General features: G+C 46.0%; 1 protein-coding gene across 1 annotated transcript in view; it reads right to left on the reverse strand.

Annotated features, from left to right (window-relative positions):
- DNAH3 (dynein axonemal heavy chain 3) overlaps window positions 1-15970 on the reverse strand; it is a 163767-nt gene that overhangs the window by 96527 nt on the left and 51270 nt on the right. Inside the window, exons 17-22 of the mRNA XM_075899421.2 lie at window positions 12408-12561; window positions 10109-10253; window positions 7763-7974; window positions 7408-7499; window positions 4657-4771; window positions 3932-4048 (exon numbers count right to left, since the gene is read on the reverse strand). Coding sequence (XP_075755536.2) covers window positions 3932-4048; window positions 4657-4771; window positions 7408-7499; window positions 7763-7974; window positions 10109-10253; window positions 12408-12561 — 835 coding nt within the window. The remainder of the gene's footprint in view (window positions 1-3931; window positions 4049-4656; window positions 4772-7407; window positions 7500-7762; window positions 7975-10108; window positions 10254-12407; window positions 12562-15970) is intronic.

Genomic DNA, 15970 nt, shown 5'->3' on the forward strand with positions numbered 1-15970 from the left:
AATTTTGCTCCAAACCCACAATAAATATCTGAATATTCATTAACTTCCACCCAGTATTATACTTTGCCCAGCCAAACTGTTCACTAAGAAGAGATGGGTTGTGGAGTGGAGCAGGCTGCTGCGTTGCTCTGGTTCCCATGACTTCCACTGCTGTGGTGAGTGTAGGGGCACTGACTCCTACTTCCATCCCATGCAAGACCCCCTAAGTAAGTCTCCAAGTCACCCTGGGCCTCATGGGTCCTGCCTAAAGGATGACTGAGGTGGCCACCTCAAACCATCCTATGGTTGGAATAGCTCTGTTTAAGGAAATCTTGATCTTTAACTCCTCTTTCCATCAATGCATTACTTGTAGAAGGGCTTTGTTTCATCAGCGTACCATGAAAACATGGCTCTATGCAATGGCAGACTACCAGCTAGAACAGGGGTGGGCAAGATACGGACCATGGGCCAGATACCACCTGCCAAGCTTTTAAATCTAGCACGCAACTCACTCCTGCGGCATGGAGCAGCACCATTCAAAGCAGCTTCTGCAGCTCTCTGTGCTATGCAGGGAAGGGGAGGCCTCACACGCTGCCTCTGCCCCCAGAAAAATCTCTCAGCTCCTATTGCCTAGAAGCATAGGTGTGCACAGCACATTTCATTAGGGTGTGCACCCAAAGAATTTTTTTAAGATGTACTCTTTGACCCCCATTAGCTACACCCCCTGGCCCCCATTAGCCACACCCCTGACCCTTATTAGCCACACCTCTGGAAGTAACACTTTCGGGGCAATATGGACACATAACCAGAAATAAAAGGTGTCATGTGACCACCCCCTCTAAGGACTTTTCCCACCATCCTCTTACCAATAGGGATTAGTTTGGCCCTCACCAAAACCCCCTCATGCAACTATCCTGCAATTGCATTAACCCAATGTGTCTGACATTAACTCGGAGGTGGAGAGGCTGGGAGAAGTGTTCCCTCTATGAGTTTCCTCCCATGAGCACAATAAATTTTGTGTTGTGCACCAGTACTGAGTTTGTGGCTTGTTTGGATGTGCCACGGTGGCACCCAAATTATTAATAAATATCATATGAACCTCTACCTTTCCCCTCTGCTACTCTGTCTCCTCCGCTTGCTTCATCAGCTCCCCTGGTGCCTGCTGCCCCCCCAATCCCTCACCCAACTCTGCTGTCCTGACTCCTGCCCTTCTCACCTCCCTCAGCTTTCCTGAGACCTGCCCCCCTCCAGCAGCCTTTCTCTCCCCCCTGTGCCCACTCCTCCAGTACCCCACTCTGATCATGTGAGCTACCCCTCTTCATCCCCTCTCCTAACACCTCCCTCTACACACCTGCCCTGCCTCTCTCCTCTGGTGCTGGTCCCTCCCCTGCAGGTGTCTGCCCTTCTGCTTCACCCCCAGAATCCCCTGGCACCTGCACCTTCCCTTACCCCTGCACCCTCCTGGTGCCTCCCCCTTCGCCCTCCTTTTCCCTGATGCCCACCCCCTCACCACTCTCTGCCCCCATTCCCCGCATGCCCCTGTGCCCTCACACATGCCTTGCTCCATCTCCACCTTTCTCATGCCCACCCCTTCTTTCAAGCCTTCTCCCAGCACTTCCCCTTCTCCCCTCTAGCCCCCAAAACCCTTCTCCTCTCCTAGCATCATCCTGTCCCCCCTTCTCACTGACACCTCCCCTCCTGCCTCTTTCCTCATTGTCTTCACTTGGGCCCCTGCAATTTGTCTTTCTCCTGCACCTTGTCCCGTAGTGCCTTCCCCTTTCTTCTCCTGACATGCCCCCCTCCCCTCAGCCAAGTCCCTTCCTCTCTGACCCTTACCCCCTATTTTTCTCTCCTCCTCCAGCAGCCGCCAGCTGGTCTGTAACAGAGTTCTAGGGTCACCCTGACTGTCACCCTTCTGGTGCTCCCCCTACTCTGTCTTTCTTAGGTTTCTCAGCCCCCTTTTGGGCCACAAACCCCCACCCCGAACTCTCCGGTTCCCAAAGTTCCAGCAGTCCCCATCACTTGGTGCCTGCACCAAGTCCAACGCGTAGGGTTGCCATGTCTCCGGTTTTCTACCAGACAGTCTGGTTTTTGGGCCCTCTGTCTGGTAAAAAAAAAAATCCAGAAAATACACGACACGTGAAATGTCTGGAATTTCCTGGTTTTCTGGCTGGGCACCAGACTGAAGCCTGGCAGCGCCGTGAATGCCTGGGAGGTGGGGCGCGATCAGCACTGGGATCCTCTGGTTGAGTCTGATGCCTTGGGGAGGAGAAGAAGCCCTGTCCCTGAGCAGGTTGTAGAGCTGCAGTTGGTAAGGTTACCAGGTAGACCCCCCCCCAAAACAAAACAAAACTGGACATGCTTGGCAGGGTGCGGGGAGGAACTGGATGGGGGGCAGGGACTGGCCGGAAGGAAGCAGAGCTGGGGGGCGGGGTCGAGGAACTGGGCGGGAGGAAGAGGGGGGCCAGGAGGGAGGGGGGATGGGAAGCAGCTCTGGGGGGGGGGGCCCAGCCGTGCTGCCCCTGACTTGACTCCCCCTATCCCCGGGCCAGCCATGTTGCCCCTGACCCTGGGCCAGCCATGCAGCCCCTGATCCTGGCCCCTCCCCCCCCTCTGGGCCAGCCGCACTGCTCCCAACCCCGGGCCCCACCTCCCTGGGCTAGCCACGCTGCTCCCGACCCCCCAGCCAGCCACGCTGCTCCTGACCTGATCTCCCCCCCTCCACACACACACACCAGCCGTGCTGCTCCCAAGCTGCCCTCCACCCGGCCAGCCACGCTGCACCCGATCCCCTGCCCAGGGAACACCTCCCACCTTCCCGCCTGGGGTTTAAACTCACCTCGCTTGATGGGGCGGTGGGGTGACGTTGCTGCGTCCCTGCTGCCTCTTTCCGTGGGGTCCTAAGACCCGCTGGTTTTGGCCACGCATGCACGGCAAACCCAGCGCAGTGTCCATTTTCCACTGTGCCGAAGCGGTGCTCCTTTGCTCATGCCCCCACACCACAAGCGGCCCTTTGAAACATTAGGGTGTGCCTGGGCACACCTGGCACACCCTGTGTGCACACCTATGCCTAGAACCCAGTCAATGGGAGCCGAGAGATTTTGCTGAGGGCAGGGGCAGCACATGAAGCCTCTGCCACAGTGCAGAGAATCACATGAAACATCCAGCCGCTTTGAGCTGTCTGAGGCTGCTAGTAAACAAAGAAGCTTGCCTGAAAGTGCTGTTGGCCAGGAGTTGCTTTAATGAGTGCCTCCTGGCCAGAGCACCCCACCCCAACTCCCTCCCAGACCCTGCATCCCCTCCTATACCCTTCCCTCAGGCCAGAATCCTCTCCTGGACCCTGCACCACAATCTCTTGCCCCAGGCCACAACCCTCTCTTTCACCCACACTCCTTCTCAGACCACACACCCTCTCCTGCACTCCAGTTCCCTATCTCAAGTTCCCTTTTGCACCCAACCTCCATCCCAAACCCTGCACACCCTCTATTGAAAAGTACAGCCCTTGACCATTTACCAAAATCTTGGAGTGGTCACCCATCAAAAATTATTGCCCACCCCTGAGCTGGAATGATTTTTAAAATCCTATAGTAAAGCCAAAAGTCTGCAAATATTATTTCTCCCAGATTACAGAGCTGAATTTCATTACATTACTTAGCAGAGTTTATTTAAATCAGCTGATCTATTCCCAAAATATATAACAACAACAAAAAAAGTAATGCACGTAATGACCAGTCTAGCTATGCAATTACAGTTTCCTTCAGCATATTGGCAAGCTTTGCATATGCTTCTTTGAAACCAGTAGCTCAGTGCTCTTTGAAAATACAATATGAATATTTGAGTTCCTCAGAAACAGCTCAAGCTTGTTCCATCTTCTCATGCCAAAATACCATAAAGAACCTTAGAAAAGTGTATTGTGAGAAATATTAACTAAATCAAACCAGTTTCCCCTTACCCGGCATTCTACTTCTATCGGCTTGATGAACGGAGAACCACACATTGTCTGTGTCTTAACAATGTGATCATCAAGCAAAAGCTGGATGTCATCAACTGCTGACAGGATACTCGTATTCTGTAAAGAAATCACACTTTGTTGAGGAAAATGACAGTTCTGATTAATTGATCTGAAACTTATTTTACTCCTAAAAATTTAGCCTATAATTTCCCCAGCAAATGACAGCCTGTAATGTATTAGAAGAGATGGAATATATCTATACATGGCTTAAACCCTTCCAAAATATCCATGGAGGTTTTGGGAAAGAAAAATGAGTCCAGTGGTTGAGGTGCTAGCCTGGGACTCAGAGAGTCAGGTTCAGTTCCTTGCTCTACCACAGACTTCCTTTGCATCCTTGAGCAAGTCACTTAATCTCTCTTGGCTTCAGTTCCTCCTCTATAAAATAGGGATAACACCACTTCCCTACCTCCCCAGGATGCTGTAAGGATAAAAGTGTCAAAGACTAGGAGATGCTCACACTATCAGCTACCATGATATTGGAGGCTATATAAGTACCTAAAGTAGACAGCCTGGTAACTTCACATGGGTTCACATGAGTCTCCTCCTCTCAGTTAGTTACACTACTGTAAACCAGGAATAAGTCCACTATTTTATTGAATCAGTGTGAGGGCAGACTCAGATATGTTCTCTTTAACAATATATTTGTTAGACTGATGTATACTCACAGTGTCCCTGTACTTCACAAAACTGAAGTTTATATTGACCCATTCTGATTTCATTTTCTCCATGGATTTCTCTAGGGAATACTCTTTACTGGCTGCTGCTCCAATGGGCTCCAGTCTAGATGAATATAAAATTTTATTTAGCTTCATTGTGCAAAACCCTCAATACTCTAAAGATAAAAAGGAAAAGACTGAGAATAAGTATAATTTAAACCAATAATACTCAGACTGAAGCTCCTGAGCCAAAAGTGGCTCTTTAATATATTTCCTGCATCTCTTTGCAGCACGATATTAAAACACTGTGTAACTGAATTATTAACTCATGTAACTTATTTACCAGTCATGATGTTTTATTATGTTAGTAATGAATTGTTGCTGTGAGAATAATATATAGAGATACATGTGTATATAAATAGTAAATGAAACACTACTGTGGCTCTTTTGGCTAATGATGATAATTAATTTAACTCCTGATTACTGAAGTCTGAGTTTTAGAGTATGATGCAGAGCTGTAAAGCAAAAGTGGCTTCTGTCTTTTTGTATGGCTCTGAAACCTGGGCCATCCCAGAGATGCAAAGGTGCCAGCTGGATGCTTTTGACATGAAAGAGCAATAATGTATTGAAGGCATATGATGATTTCATCACATTATGAATGAAAACAATTAGGTGAAAAAACAGTTGAGAAAAATTATAGACTTGCATATACTATTGAAGCGCCTGTGGATTCCAGCTCAATATTTGCATACAAAAGTGGCCAATTAAATGCACGTTCCTTTAAACATATTGGTTAATTCATAATCTTAAAAATCCTACAGTATATAGTAGTGCCTAAAGACCAGGATTCCATTGTGCTAGGAACTGTACACACACAGAACAAAAAGACTGCCCCTTCCCAAAGGAGCCTGCAATCTAAGGGTGCATCTACACAGCACCTTTACCTTGAAATAAGCTATGCAAATTGTGAAGCTAATTTTGATATTATTTCAAAATAAGGCACTATTCCAAAACATCCCTTATCTCTCATGAAATGAGGTTTACAGGGACGTCAGAAAAGCAAGCCTGTCATATTTTGATATAGAGCACTTGCTCCTAAGACGTGGAATAGACCGCTATGCAGACATAGCCTTAGTTAAGTGCATAACACTTTTTGTAACTGCATGCTTATAATTCTAGAAAATAGGCCAAAAATTCCTGAAGGATGGACATTGGATATCAAGGTACCTAACTTCAGAGATGGACATACAGAATGCAGTAAATACTAATATCAAAATATGTTTTAAAATAGTCTAAAATAGATTTAATATAAAATATGTGACAAAGGCAAGTACATGATGGTGTGGTGAATGTTTTATTGTCTCTTCTTGGGGATTACTTGCATAATTAACTCATAATTTAAAAGTCATAGAAGGGTTGTTTTTTTGCCATTCCAGAATCACCACTCCATCTGCTATTCTTCCACAGTGCATATGCATATATTTCAAGGATATTTTATTTACGTTTTCAAACAAATCTAGTTATTGCTAATAATCCTATGGCAGAATGCTTCTCTTAGGTTATAAATTAAAGCTTGGTAGAGACTGAGGGTTTTTTTTTAAGTGCTTGAGTAATTTAAGTACACAAGTCCCATTGTTTTTCAGTTCTTAGGCACTTTTGAAAATGTCTTCCTGAATTAGATAAAGTTCAGTAACAAAAATCTGAAAGGCCTTAAAACACTTTAAAAACATCCAATAAGTCTAAATGCATTACAGTTTGGTATCTGATTATGAAAGTATATACATATATTGCCAGGGGGCTGTGCCCCCAATTGCTGTACTTGCTGTGCTTGCCAACCCTCCTCTTGTGGGGGGATAGGCAACTCTGGCTCTCTCCCCCGGCCACTGGGGAGGGCTGGGCTGCAGATGCGCCAGCCCAGGCCCCTTTCTCCCTCCCCCGCCCTCCTCCAGACTGGGCCTCTTCTTCTCCTCCCCATCCCATACCTCCTCTCCAACCGCCTGGCTCTAATCCTTGAGGCCAGGGAGGCAAAGGGGTGTGCATGTGCCTCTCCAGGGCACAGCAGCCTGCTGAGTTGGGGAAAGCAGCTGGGTGGGGGGGCCGCTGTCCCAACCTTTCTCCTGTGCAGTCCTGCCTGCACTGCTCACTGCCCCAGCCCTGCCCGCAGAGCAGAGGGCCACCCTCTCACCCTCCGGGAGTGGACAGGAAGGAACGGCCAGGTCAGAGCTGTGGCTTCCCCGGGCAGCTCAAGGGTGCTCTGGCAGCCGCAGTAAGTGCAGCCACTGGGGAGGGGTGAGTCTACATGGGGGCAGCCGGACCCTGGGTGTTTGGGCACAACACTCCAGCTCCCCAAGAGTCTGGCGGTGAAGGAGCCCCCAAGATTCTGCTGCTGGTACATAAGACCGGCTGGGAGCCCTGCTCCTAGCGCCTGTCCCCAGGCTGATGTCTCTTCCCCCCGTCCCTGGGCTGTCACGGCTGCAACATGGGGTCTGCCGGCTACTGTGCTATGTTTCTTGGCATTGAAAGCCCTATGGGGTGGGCGTAAAGGAAGGGGAGTAGGGGCTTAGTTTAAAACAGCAATTCCAAGTGCAAGTGGCGAGGAGAAGTAGAGAGATTGGGCTTGGGGGAAGAAGGAGAGAGGGAGGAGTTAGGCTGGACACAGAGTGACCTGATGATGTCACTCTGTTGTCCCACAGGAAAAACTTTTTTTAACATATAGAGAAAATTGCTTTTATGAAATTAGATTTAGGATGTATTTCTTACTTCTCAATGTACTTTGATAATCCATATTCCAACATGTTTAGAAGACAAGTAGTTTCATCAGGTCTTATTTCATATCCTACTATTTCACTGATCTGAAAATAAGTGAAAAAATAAGCTCAATCATCATATATATTTGTAACCAAGGTTTATCAAGTAACAGATAAGAAATAAAAATTAAAGAAATGCCAATGTAAGCTTCCCCAATTCTGCAGTTTTACCCATAGGCCAAACTCCCATTTTGTCATAGTGAGTTTTGCCTGCGCCCTTACAGATTTCAATATCAACCCATCAAGTGGTAAATTCTGAGTGAATATCCTTATTGCGTTAGAATGTTTTAGTTATATTTCTGTGGCACCTGTTCCCAATGTCTGTCTTTCATTCCACGATTGCAGGCAATAGACATGATGGGGATATGCTGCTTAAACTTGTCAAGTTTATATTTCACATTTTCTGCTAAGCGTCTAGGCCCATGAAGGTCTGCAAAAGTCTTAGTTAGTTTATACATTGTCCTCCACATATTTCCAATTTCCTCAGTAATTTCTTCAGAATTCATTTCCTGGAGAGATCCTGAATATATAATTAGAAAAGAGCAGGAAGTTCTCAGTGTCCAGTTATTATTTAAAAGATTCATTTAAAGGCATTTGTTACAATTTTTCTTTAAGGAAAATGTTCAAACAAGTTAAATTCCCCAAAACTACCTTAAAATAACACCAGGTCCACGCCCATACTCATAGTGTATGTCTACACAGCAAAGTTATTTCAAAATAACAGCCCTTGAGATAATTTTCCTAGTGTCTACACAGACAAACCACTATTTCAAAATAAATTCGAAATAGCAGAGAGCTTATTTCAAATTTGGTAAACCTCATTCTATGAGAAATAATGCCAAATTCGAAATAGCTATTTCGAAATAAGTGCTGTGTAGACACTTACTTCGAAATAGGGGGCCTCCAGCCTTCCCAGGGTGCCCTGGTGGCCACTCCAGCCTCAACCAAGAACACTCCTCTCCCTCGCCCCTCCCTGGTGCCCTTAAAGGGGTAAACTCTGGACATAGTGCCTGTGCCAGCTCCAAGCCTACCAGCCCAGAGCCAGCAGTCACTGCCCCAAACCAGTGGCTCCAACACATGAGCCAGCAAGCCACTGGCAGCCAGCCCTCCACTGCTCACCAGGAGCAGTCTGCCAGATCCCAGGAGTCTGCCAGGGCCCGGAGAAGGTGGATGCCTTCCTGGTCCAGGGTGGATATCATTGACCTTATTCAGGTTTGGGGGGGGATGTCCTCAACGTCTATGATCTCTTCACTAGATGGAAGAATTCGGCTGTCTATGGCAGGATACCTGCCAGCCTGGCCACCAAAGGCCACATGGGATCCCAAGAGCAGGTTTTCATGAAAATCAAGTTGGTCCGGCAAGACCCCCAACCCTGAGCCCTGAGATTCCCCTTCCGCTTCTTTCCCTTGCTTCCCCCTTCGAGTTCCCTCCTCCCAGGTTTCCCCCTCCCCTCTCCCACCCTCGTCTCCCCTCTCTCACCTCCTTTCCCCATGTCTAACCAGAGTTTAATTCCCTCCTGGATATTGACAGCCCCCCGATGGAACTCCCACATGGCAGCCTGCAGAAAGTGCAGCAAGGCTCGCAGTAACGTGTCCAAGAGAAGCACCAGAGTGCCCAGGGGCAGCTCTGGCTCCATGTTGTAGAGTGCTGTGATGTCCCAAGTGAGGGCAACCAGAGCATTCAGAGACAAAATGCTTTGCTGTCCCTCATCAAGGTAGGCAAGCAAGCAGGGAATCCTGAGAACCATCTGTCCGGGGGGTGAAGGGGGTCCCTTTAAGCACAGGCCTCAGATAGCCGCAGGCAGCAGCCACACAAGGTAAATCCTGACCTAATGCCCTGCCGGACCTGGTTCCGGCTGGCCTTAAATGCGATTCAGCGTCCGCTCAGTGTGGACGCGCTATTTCAAAATAGAAAAACGCTATTTCGAAATGCATTTTGTGCATAGACACGTTATTTCGAAATAAGCTATTTCGAATTAACTATTTTGAAATAGCATATTTCGAAATAACGCTTTAGTGTAGAAATACCCATACTTAGCACTTATATATAGTGCTTTGCCTGTTCAAAATGATTTATACACAACCACTAATTAATCTTTACAACATCTGCACAAGCTCAGTAAGAGTATGTCTAAACAGCAGGGCTAAAGTCGAATTAAGCTATGCAACTTCAGCTATGTCAATTGCGTAGCTTAAGTCAAAATAGCTTAATTCGGTTTCGGCGTTGTCTACACAGCAGGAGGTTGAAGAAAGAACACTCTTCCTTCGACTTCCCTTACTCCTCATGAAATGAGGTTACCACAAGTCGAAGTAAGAAGTCCTCCAGCTCCACAATATTTCAAAATAATGACCTGTAGTATAAACGCGCACTCTGTTATTTCAGAATAATGTCAATTATTCTGAAATAACGCTGCTGTGTAGACATCCCTAAGTAAGTAAAAGTATTCTCGTTTTATAGATAAGGACACTGGTAACTTGCCCTAAGCCACACAGCAAATCAATATCACAAACAGAGTCAGTCTCAGGAACTTGGTGCCATATGCTTCTCATGACATCACTAGCTCTAATTCTAGAGAAGTACAGCCAATTCAAAAATGGTAAATTTCACCATATAAACTTTTTGTGAGAAATATTTCACCCAGCTCTTGTTCTTACCATTCATCCATTCTTCAGACTTGATATGAAAATTGTAAGCTGTTACCCAAAGTTGCTCAAAGGGTTGTTTATTTACTATTATAGTTTGCAATAGAGGAAACTGACTCTTCTCCCGCTCAAGTAACTCCTCTTCTCTATTAATAGCCTTTAAGAAAAAAATTCCATTAAGAAGTCCAATTATTATCTAAGAATTCTATTGCAGAACAGAGTAATATTTCAATAGAACTTATCTGAGGAAGTAGGTTTTCCCCAAAAAAGCTCATGATACTATATACATATTTGTTAGTCTCTAAGGTGCTACAAGACTACTATTTAGAGTCAGACATTTAAAGGTATTTAGACTCCTAGGGTGTGTCTAGACTACAGGGTTTTTTCGAAAAAACGTCCCCTGCGTTTAGACTGTTGCCACGTTCTTTCAAAAATAAATCAAAAGAATACAGCAGTTTTTTCGACTGTGGAAAACGTCATTTTACAAGGAAGAAGGCCTTTTTTCGAAAGTACTCTTTCAGAAAAAGGCGCTATTTAATGCAAACTGTGCTTTTTCAAAAGTATTGGTTGTAGTCTAGACACACTTTTTTGAAAGAGGCTTTTTCGAAAGTATCTTTCCAAAAAGCCTCTTTAGAAAGAAGCTTACAGTATAGATGTAGCCGATGGGTACGTCTAGGCTACAAACCTCTTTCGAAAGAGAGTGTCTAGACTGCAACCACTTCTTTTGAAAAAGCAAGCCACTTTTTTGAAAGAGAGCATCCAGGCAGTCTGGATGTTCTCTTTTGAAAAAGCCCTTTTTGCATTCAAGAACACCTTTTTTCGAAAGAGCAATTTCGAAAAAAAGGCGTTCTTCCTCGTAAAATGAGGTTTAATGTGGTCGAAAAAACCGCCGTGTTCTTTCTATTTAATTTTGAAAGAATGCAGCGGCAGTCTAAACACAGAGAAAGTTTTTTTTTAAAAAAAAAGGCCACTTTAAAAAAAAAACCCTGTAGTCTATACACACCCCTAAAGATACACATAAGTAGGGTGACCAAATATGCTGAATACAAGACACCTGGTAAAATTACTCATATTCAAGAAAGTTTAATGGCAAGAAATCAGAATTATGAAGTACAAATGTTCAAATTAAAATCAAGTCGACTGAACCCCTTTTAAAAAGAAATTCTGCCATTAGATTCTTTTTATTTCTCTCTCTATATGTAAACAACTTTTCCTGTGGGGCAACAGAGTGAAGTCATCACATTACTCTGCATCACCCCACCCCCCATCAGAGCAGAGTCCCCAGAAGGGAAAGCGGAAGCATTACTCAGAGCTCCCCACCAGTCCCTCCTCGGGGGGGGAGTACCCTGGGTTTCCCAGGGTACCCCACTGGCCCCCGGCTCCCCTGTGCTCCAGGGCTCCCATGCTCTGGGATCCAGAGAGGAACTACCACCTCTGCCTGCCTTGGGCCAGGCTCCCAGCCTCATTTCCACTTCCTGTGGGTCCCCTTGGCTACAAATGGCAAAACAGAGCCAATAGGAGCTGCAAGTCTCTGTGGCCGCGCAATTGGTAAATAAATAAAATGATGCAGACAGTTAAAAGGTTTCTCAAAGTGGTTTCATGGATCAGTTTGAGAAACACTGATGAACAGGCACAGTAGGTTGAAGGCAGTGAGAGGAAAAGCATGTAAAGCGCAGATGGGTGGGCAGCAGAGATGACACATAACCAGCCACTGCCTTCCTGCAACCAGAGCAAACTAGCTGGAAACTGGGTGGAGAGCCTGCTGGTCAAAAGCAGGCAAGCTGTAGGGTCTGCACTGATGGACCAGCAGAGGGAGCAGCAGAACATGCACACTGCAACTTTACCTGACCACTAGTCTTGCACCCTCAGATAAATTACTGGAATGCCCCACTCATTGTCGGCTGGTGGGTAATGAGGAAGGATCCAGCCAATAGTAGGACCCACCAGTACAGATGTGGTGGAAGAGACAGAGGCCAGGGGTGCTCTCCCAGCCAGCTCCTTTCATCTGTCTCTTTTCCATATGGTTTTATGAAAAGCAATCTCATTTCAGGCACATTCTATTTTCCTGGCACAACCAAACCCTTATCCTTATGATAAGAGGAAACTGTATATCGAATTTGGTGGTCCTAGTTCTTACTGTTTAGGAGGAGTTTTTGAACAAACAGACACACTCATACAAGGACGGATGGACACACACTCTCAAATACATAGCAGATAACTGTAAATAAACAGGATATGAACCTAAGCCTCTATCTTACCTAACATACATTACAGATAAACTTTTCACATAAAACAGGTGAAAAATACTTGCCTCAAATTCCACTAGTGCATTATCAAGGTTCTTACTCAACTCATTAAATTTCTCAACGTTATTCTTCATTTCTTCCATGGTCATGACATCCCGTTTTTTGTAACTTTCTACTTCTTTAAAATAATTTTCAAGTAATGCCTCAAATTGGGAGCACCTAATTAGAGTCAAAGATAGCTCAATAATATTACATTTTTCAGACTTCTGGTTATTTTTTTAATTACAAAGGGCATTATTAAGTGAAATCTAATCTCAAAATTTAGGATGTGTAAGTAAAGATGACCCTGTAAACATACATTAACTAATTAATTAATCAATCTTCACAATAGCCATAGGAGGCTCCCATTTCACAGATGAGGATACTGAGATACAAAGGTTAATTAATTGCCCATATCCATGCAGTAAATTAGTGGTAGAGACAGGATTAGAACTCGGGACTCATTTTAAAATGTAGTCCCATGCTCAGTCATCTAGGCCTTGCTGCCTTTTACTAACCACATAGACAGGTATGAAGCAAAATACAACAAGGAGAAAAGAGGAGGTTACTCACGTTGGCTATAACTGACGTTCTTCGAGATGAGCGTCCTTGGGGATGCTCCACAGCAGTTGGCAGTGTCCCAGTGCCACAGAGCAGATTCTTCCTAGCAGTGCATTGTGAGGATCGCGCATGCACAGCTCCCAACACTGTCCAACACTACCATTCATGCGCAGTCACCCTCTCCTCAGTTCCTTCTCTATCTAGAACCCAGCCTGGTGTAAAAGTATTTTTTGGGGGGAGGCCCGAAGCAGAGGGCAGGAAGAGAGGGTAGTGGAGCACCTCCAGGGAGACACATCTCAAAGAACGTCAGTTACAGCCAAGGTGAGTAACCTCCTCTTTGAGAGAGAGACGTCCCTAGGGGTACTCCACAGCAGGTGACGGCAAAGCAATTTGTCTCATGGAGGCAGGGACTTCAGATCTGGCAGGTAAGCTGTCGTTAGTATGGCCTTTGCTACTCTTGTAGAGTGAAGAGGGCAGGCAGAAAGTGCATAGTGCTTAGTGAAAGTTTGTTCTGATGTTCATGTAGCAGCAGCACATATATTTGTGGAAACCATTTTCATATTTATCTAGAAGCCATCTTGTATAACAGAAGCCATTTCAGCTTTCTGCTTCTGCACGTATACCAGAGTAAACTTTCTGTTACCCCAGGACAGAGGCCTGCAAGATGAGCTATTGGAATGTATTAGTTGAGCTGGTTACGGTACCTGCCCACCATCCTTGCTGATAAGGCTTCGCTTTTCTAAGTTTAATTGATTATTTCTGTAATTGGATATCCTGATATCAGACTGTTTGCTTAAGGGTATACTAGGATTGATTGTATTAGCAGCCTTACTGGGCCCGGCTCTGCTGGGACCACGTTTGGCTCACTTTGCCTTATTGATCAATAAAGCTGCCTGGTTAGCCGCCTAAACTGAGAGAGGCCTTTGCTTCAACATATTGTCAATGGGAACCTTCCTCAGGTATGTGACTGAAGTGATGACTGCTCTCGTGAAGTGTGCATGGACTGAGGTAGGCGGTGATAAATGATTCAAATCGTAGCACATTGTGATGCAGTCAGATATCCAATGCACACCGTGATGCAGTCAGATATCTTTGAGATATCTGACGCCCCTTGCTATGCTCCGCAATGGAGACAAAAAGTCTTGGGGATGACCTAAAGGGTCTTGTTCTGTGGAGGTAGAAGGAGAGGGCCTTGTGGACATCAAGTGTGTGCATCTGTGCCTCAAAGGGGTTGGCATGAGGCTTGGGAAAAAATACAGGTAAGTGAATTGTTTGATTAAGGTGGAAGGTAGAGCGTACTTTGGGTAAAAACTTCAGATGTGTCTGTAGAGAGAATTTGACCTTAAAAAAGATGATGAACGGTGGGTTTGCCATTAGGGCAGCCATCATTCCCACCTGACGTGCTGACGTTATTGCAACTAGGAACGCCGTTTTGAGTGTTAAGTGGAGAAGGGCGCATGTGGCCATAGGTTTGAATGGAGGTTTTGTGAGCATGGTTAGTACCAGATGTAGGTCCCATGGTGTCTGTGGGGATGTAGGCCTTTGAGGAAACATTTGGTTGTGGGATGTGCAAAGACCGTGGTGTCATCGACAGTCCTGTGGAATGCTGTTATTGCTATGAGATGTACTCTGATTGAGTTCATGGAAAGGTGAGTTTGCTTGAGATGCAGTAAGTATTCAAGGATTGCAGGTAGGGGGAATCCTCTGGCAATATGTTACAGGAAGCAGCCCAATGTACAAAATGAGACAGTTTGTTACTGTATGTCTTCCTTTTTTGCAGGGGCTTTGCTGTGGAGGAGCACGTCCCATATCTGGTCTGAACACTGTAATTCTATGACCACGAACCATCAAGGTACCAAGATTTGAGGTAAAGCATGACAAATTGTGGATGGGGAGCTTCAGTGCCTGGTTGGAATAGTATGCTCGGGTTGTGTAGGTGTGTGATCGGGCAATGTAGGGTCACTCTTTTCAGGATGGGAAACCACGGTTGCCAAGGCCAACAAGATGCTATTAGGATAACACTCGCTTTATCCTTTCATATTTTGATGAGTTGCCTGTTGAAGAGGGGAAAGGAAGGGAATGCATAGAGCAGGTGATCATCCCACTTGAGGATAAGAGCGTCTCTGAGTGAGTGCTTTCCCATTCCCGCCCTGGAGCAATAAAGTGGGAACTTTTTGTTTGTTCTGGTAGCAAATAGGTTTAATGTGAGGGTATCCCCATTGCAAATATCTCTGCTAGAACTGAATGGTCAATCTGCCACTAGTGATCTTGTGGCAGGAGTCTGCTTAGGGCATCGGCTGTGGTATTTAGGGCTCCAGGGAGATGGCATGCGCTTATGGAGATGCAATGAGTAAGGTACCAGTTCCAAAGTGATATGGCTTCCGTGCATAGGGCATGGGATCGTGCCCCACCTTGTCTGTTTATATAAAACATACAGGCTGTATTGTTGGTATATAGCCTGATGTGTCTTCTGGTGATGTGAGGTAGGAAATGTTGGAATGTGAGCCATATGACCCTGAGTTTGAGGACATTGATGTGTTGTGTCTTCTCTGCCAGACTCCATAGGCCCTGGGTTGTAAGGTCTCTCATGTGTGCTTTCCAGCCCATGAGGGAAGTGTCTGTGGTGAGCCCATCATCCCGGGTGGGTGATCTTAAGCAGCAGGAGAACCAACTTGGGGATGAACCACATTTTTTGGGGGGTTGGGGGTTTTTTGCAAAGAACTTGGCAGACAACTAGGGAGAGGAACTTAGAATTAACTAATCTACTTCTCTACAGAGAACTATTGAGGAACGAAGAGCACTGCGGTGGTCCATCTTGAGCTGGGGACGGTATGAAGGAACAGAGGGGAGGGTGGCATGCGCAGTCGTGCGGTAGTGTTGGACAGCGCCGCACGCCTCACACACCATACATGCGCAACCCCCAGTGCATTGCTAGGAAGAATCCGCTCTGCGGCACTGGGATGCACCGACAACTGCTGTGGAGCACTCCCAGCAACATCTCTCGAAGAAGAACATACACTTTCAGCAA

This window comes from Pelodiscus sinensis, chromosome 15, assembly GCF_052426305.1.
Source record: "Pelodiscus sinensis isolate ZL-2025 chromosome 15, ASM5242630v1, whole genome shotgun sequence".
NCBI lineage: Eukaryota > Metazoa > Chordata > Testudines > Trionychidae > Pelodiscus > Pelodiscus sinensis.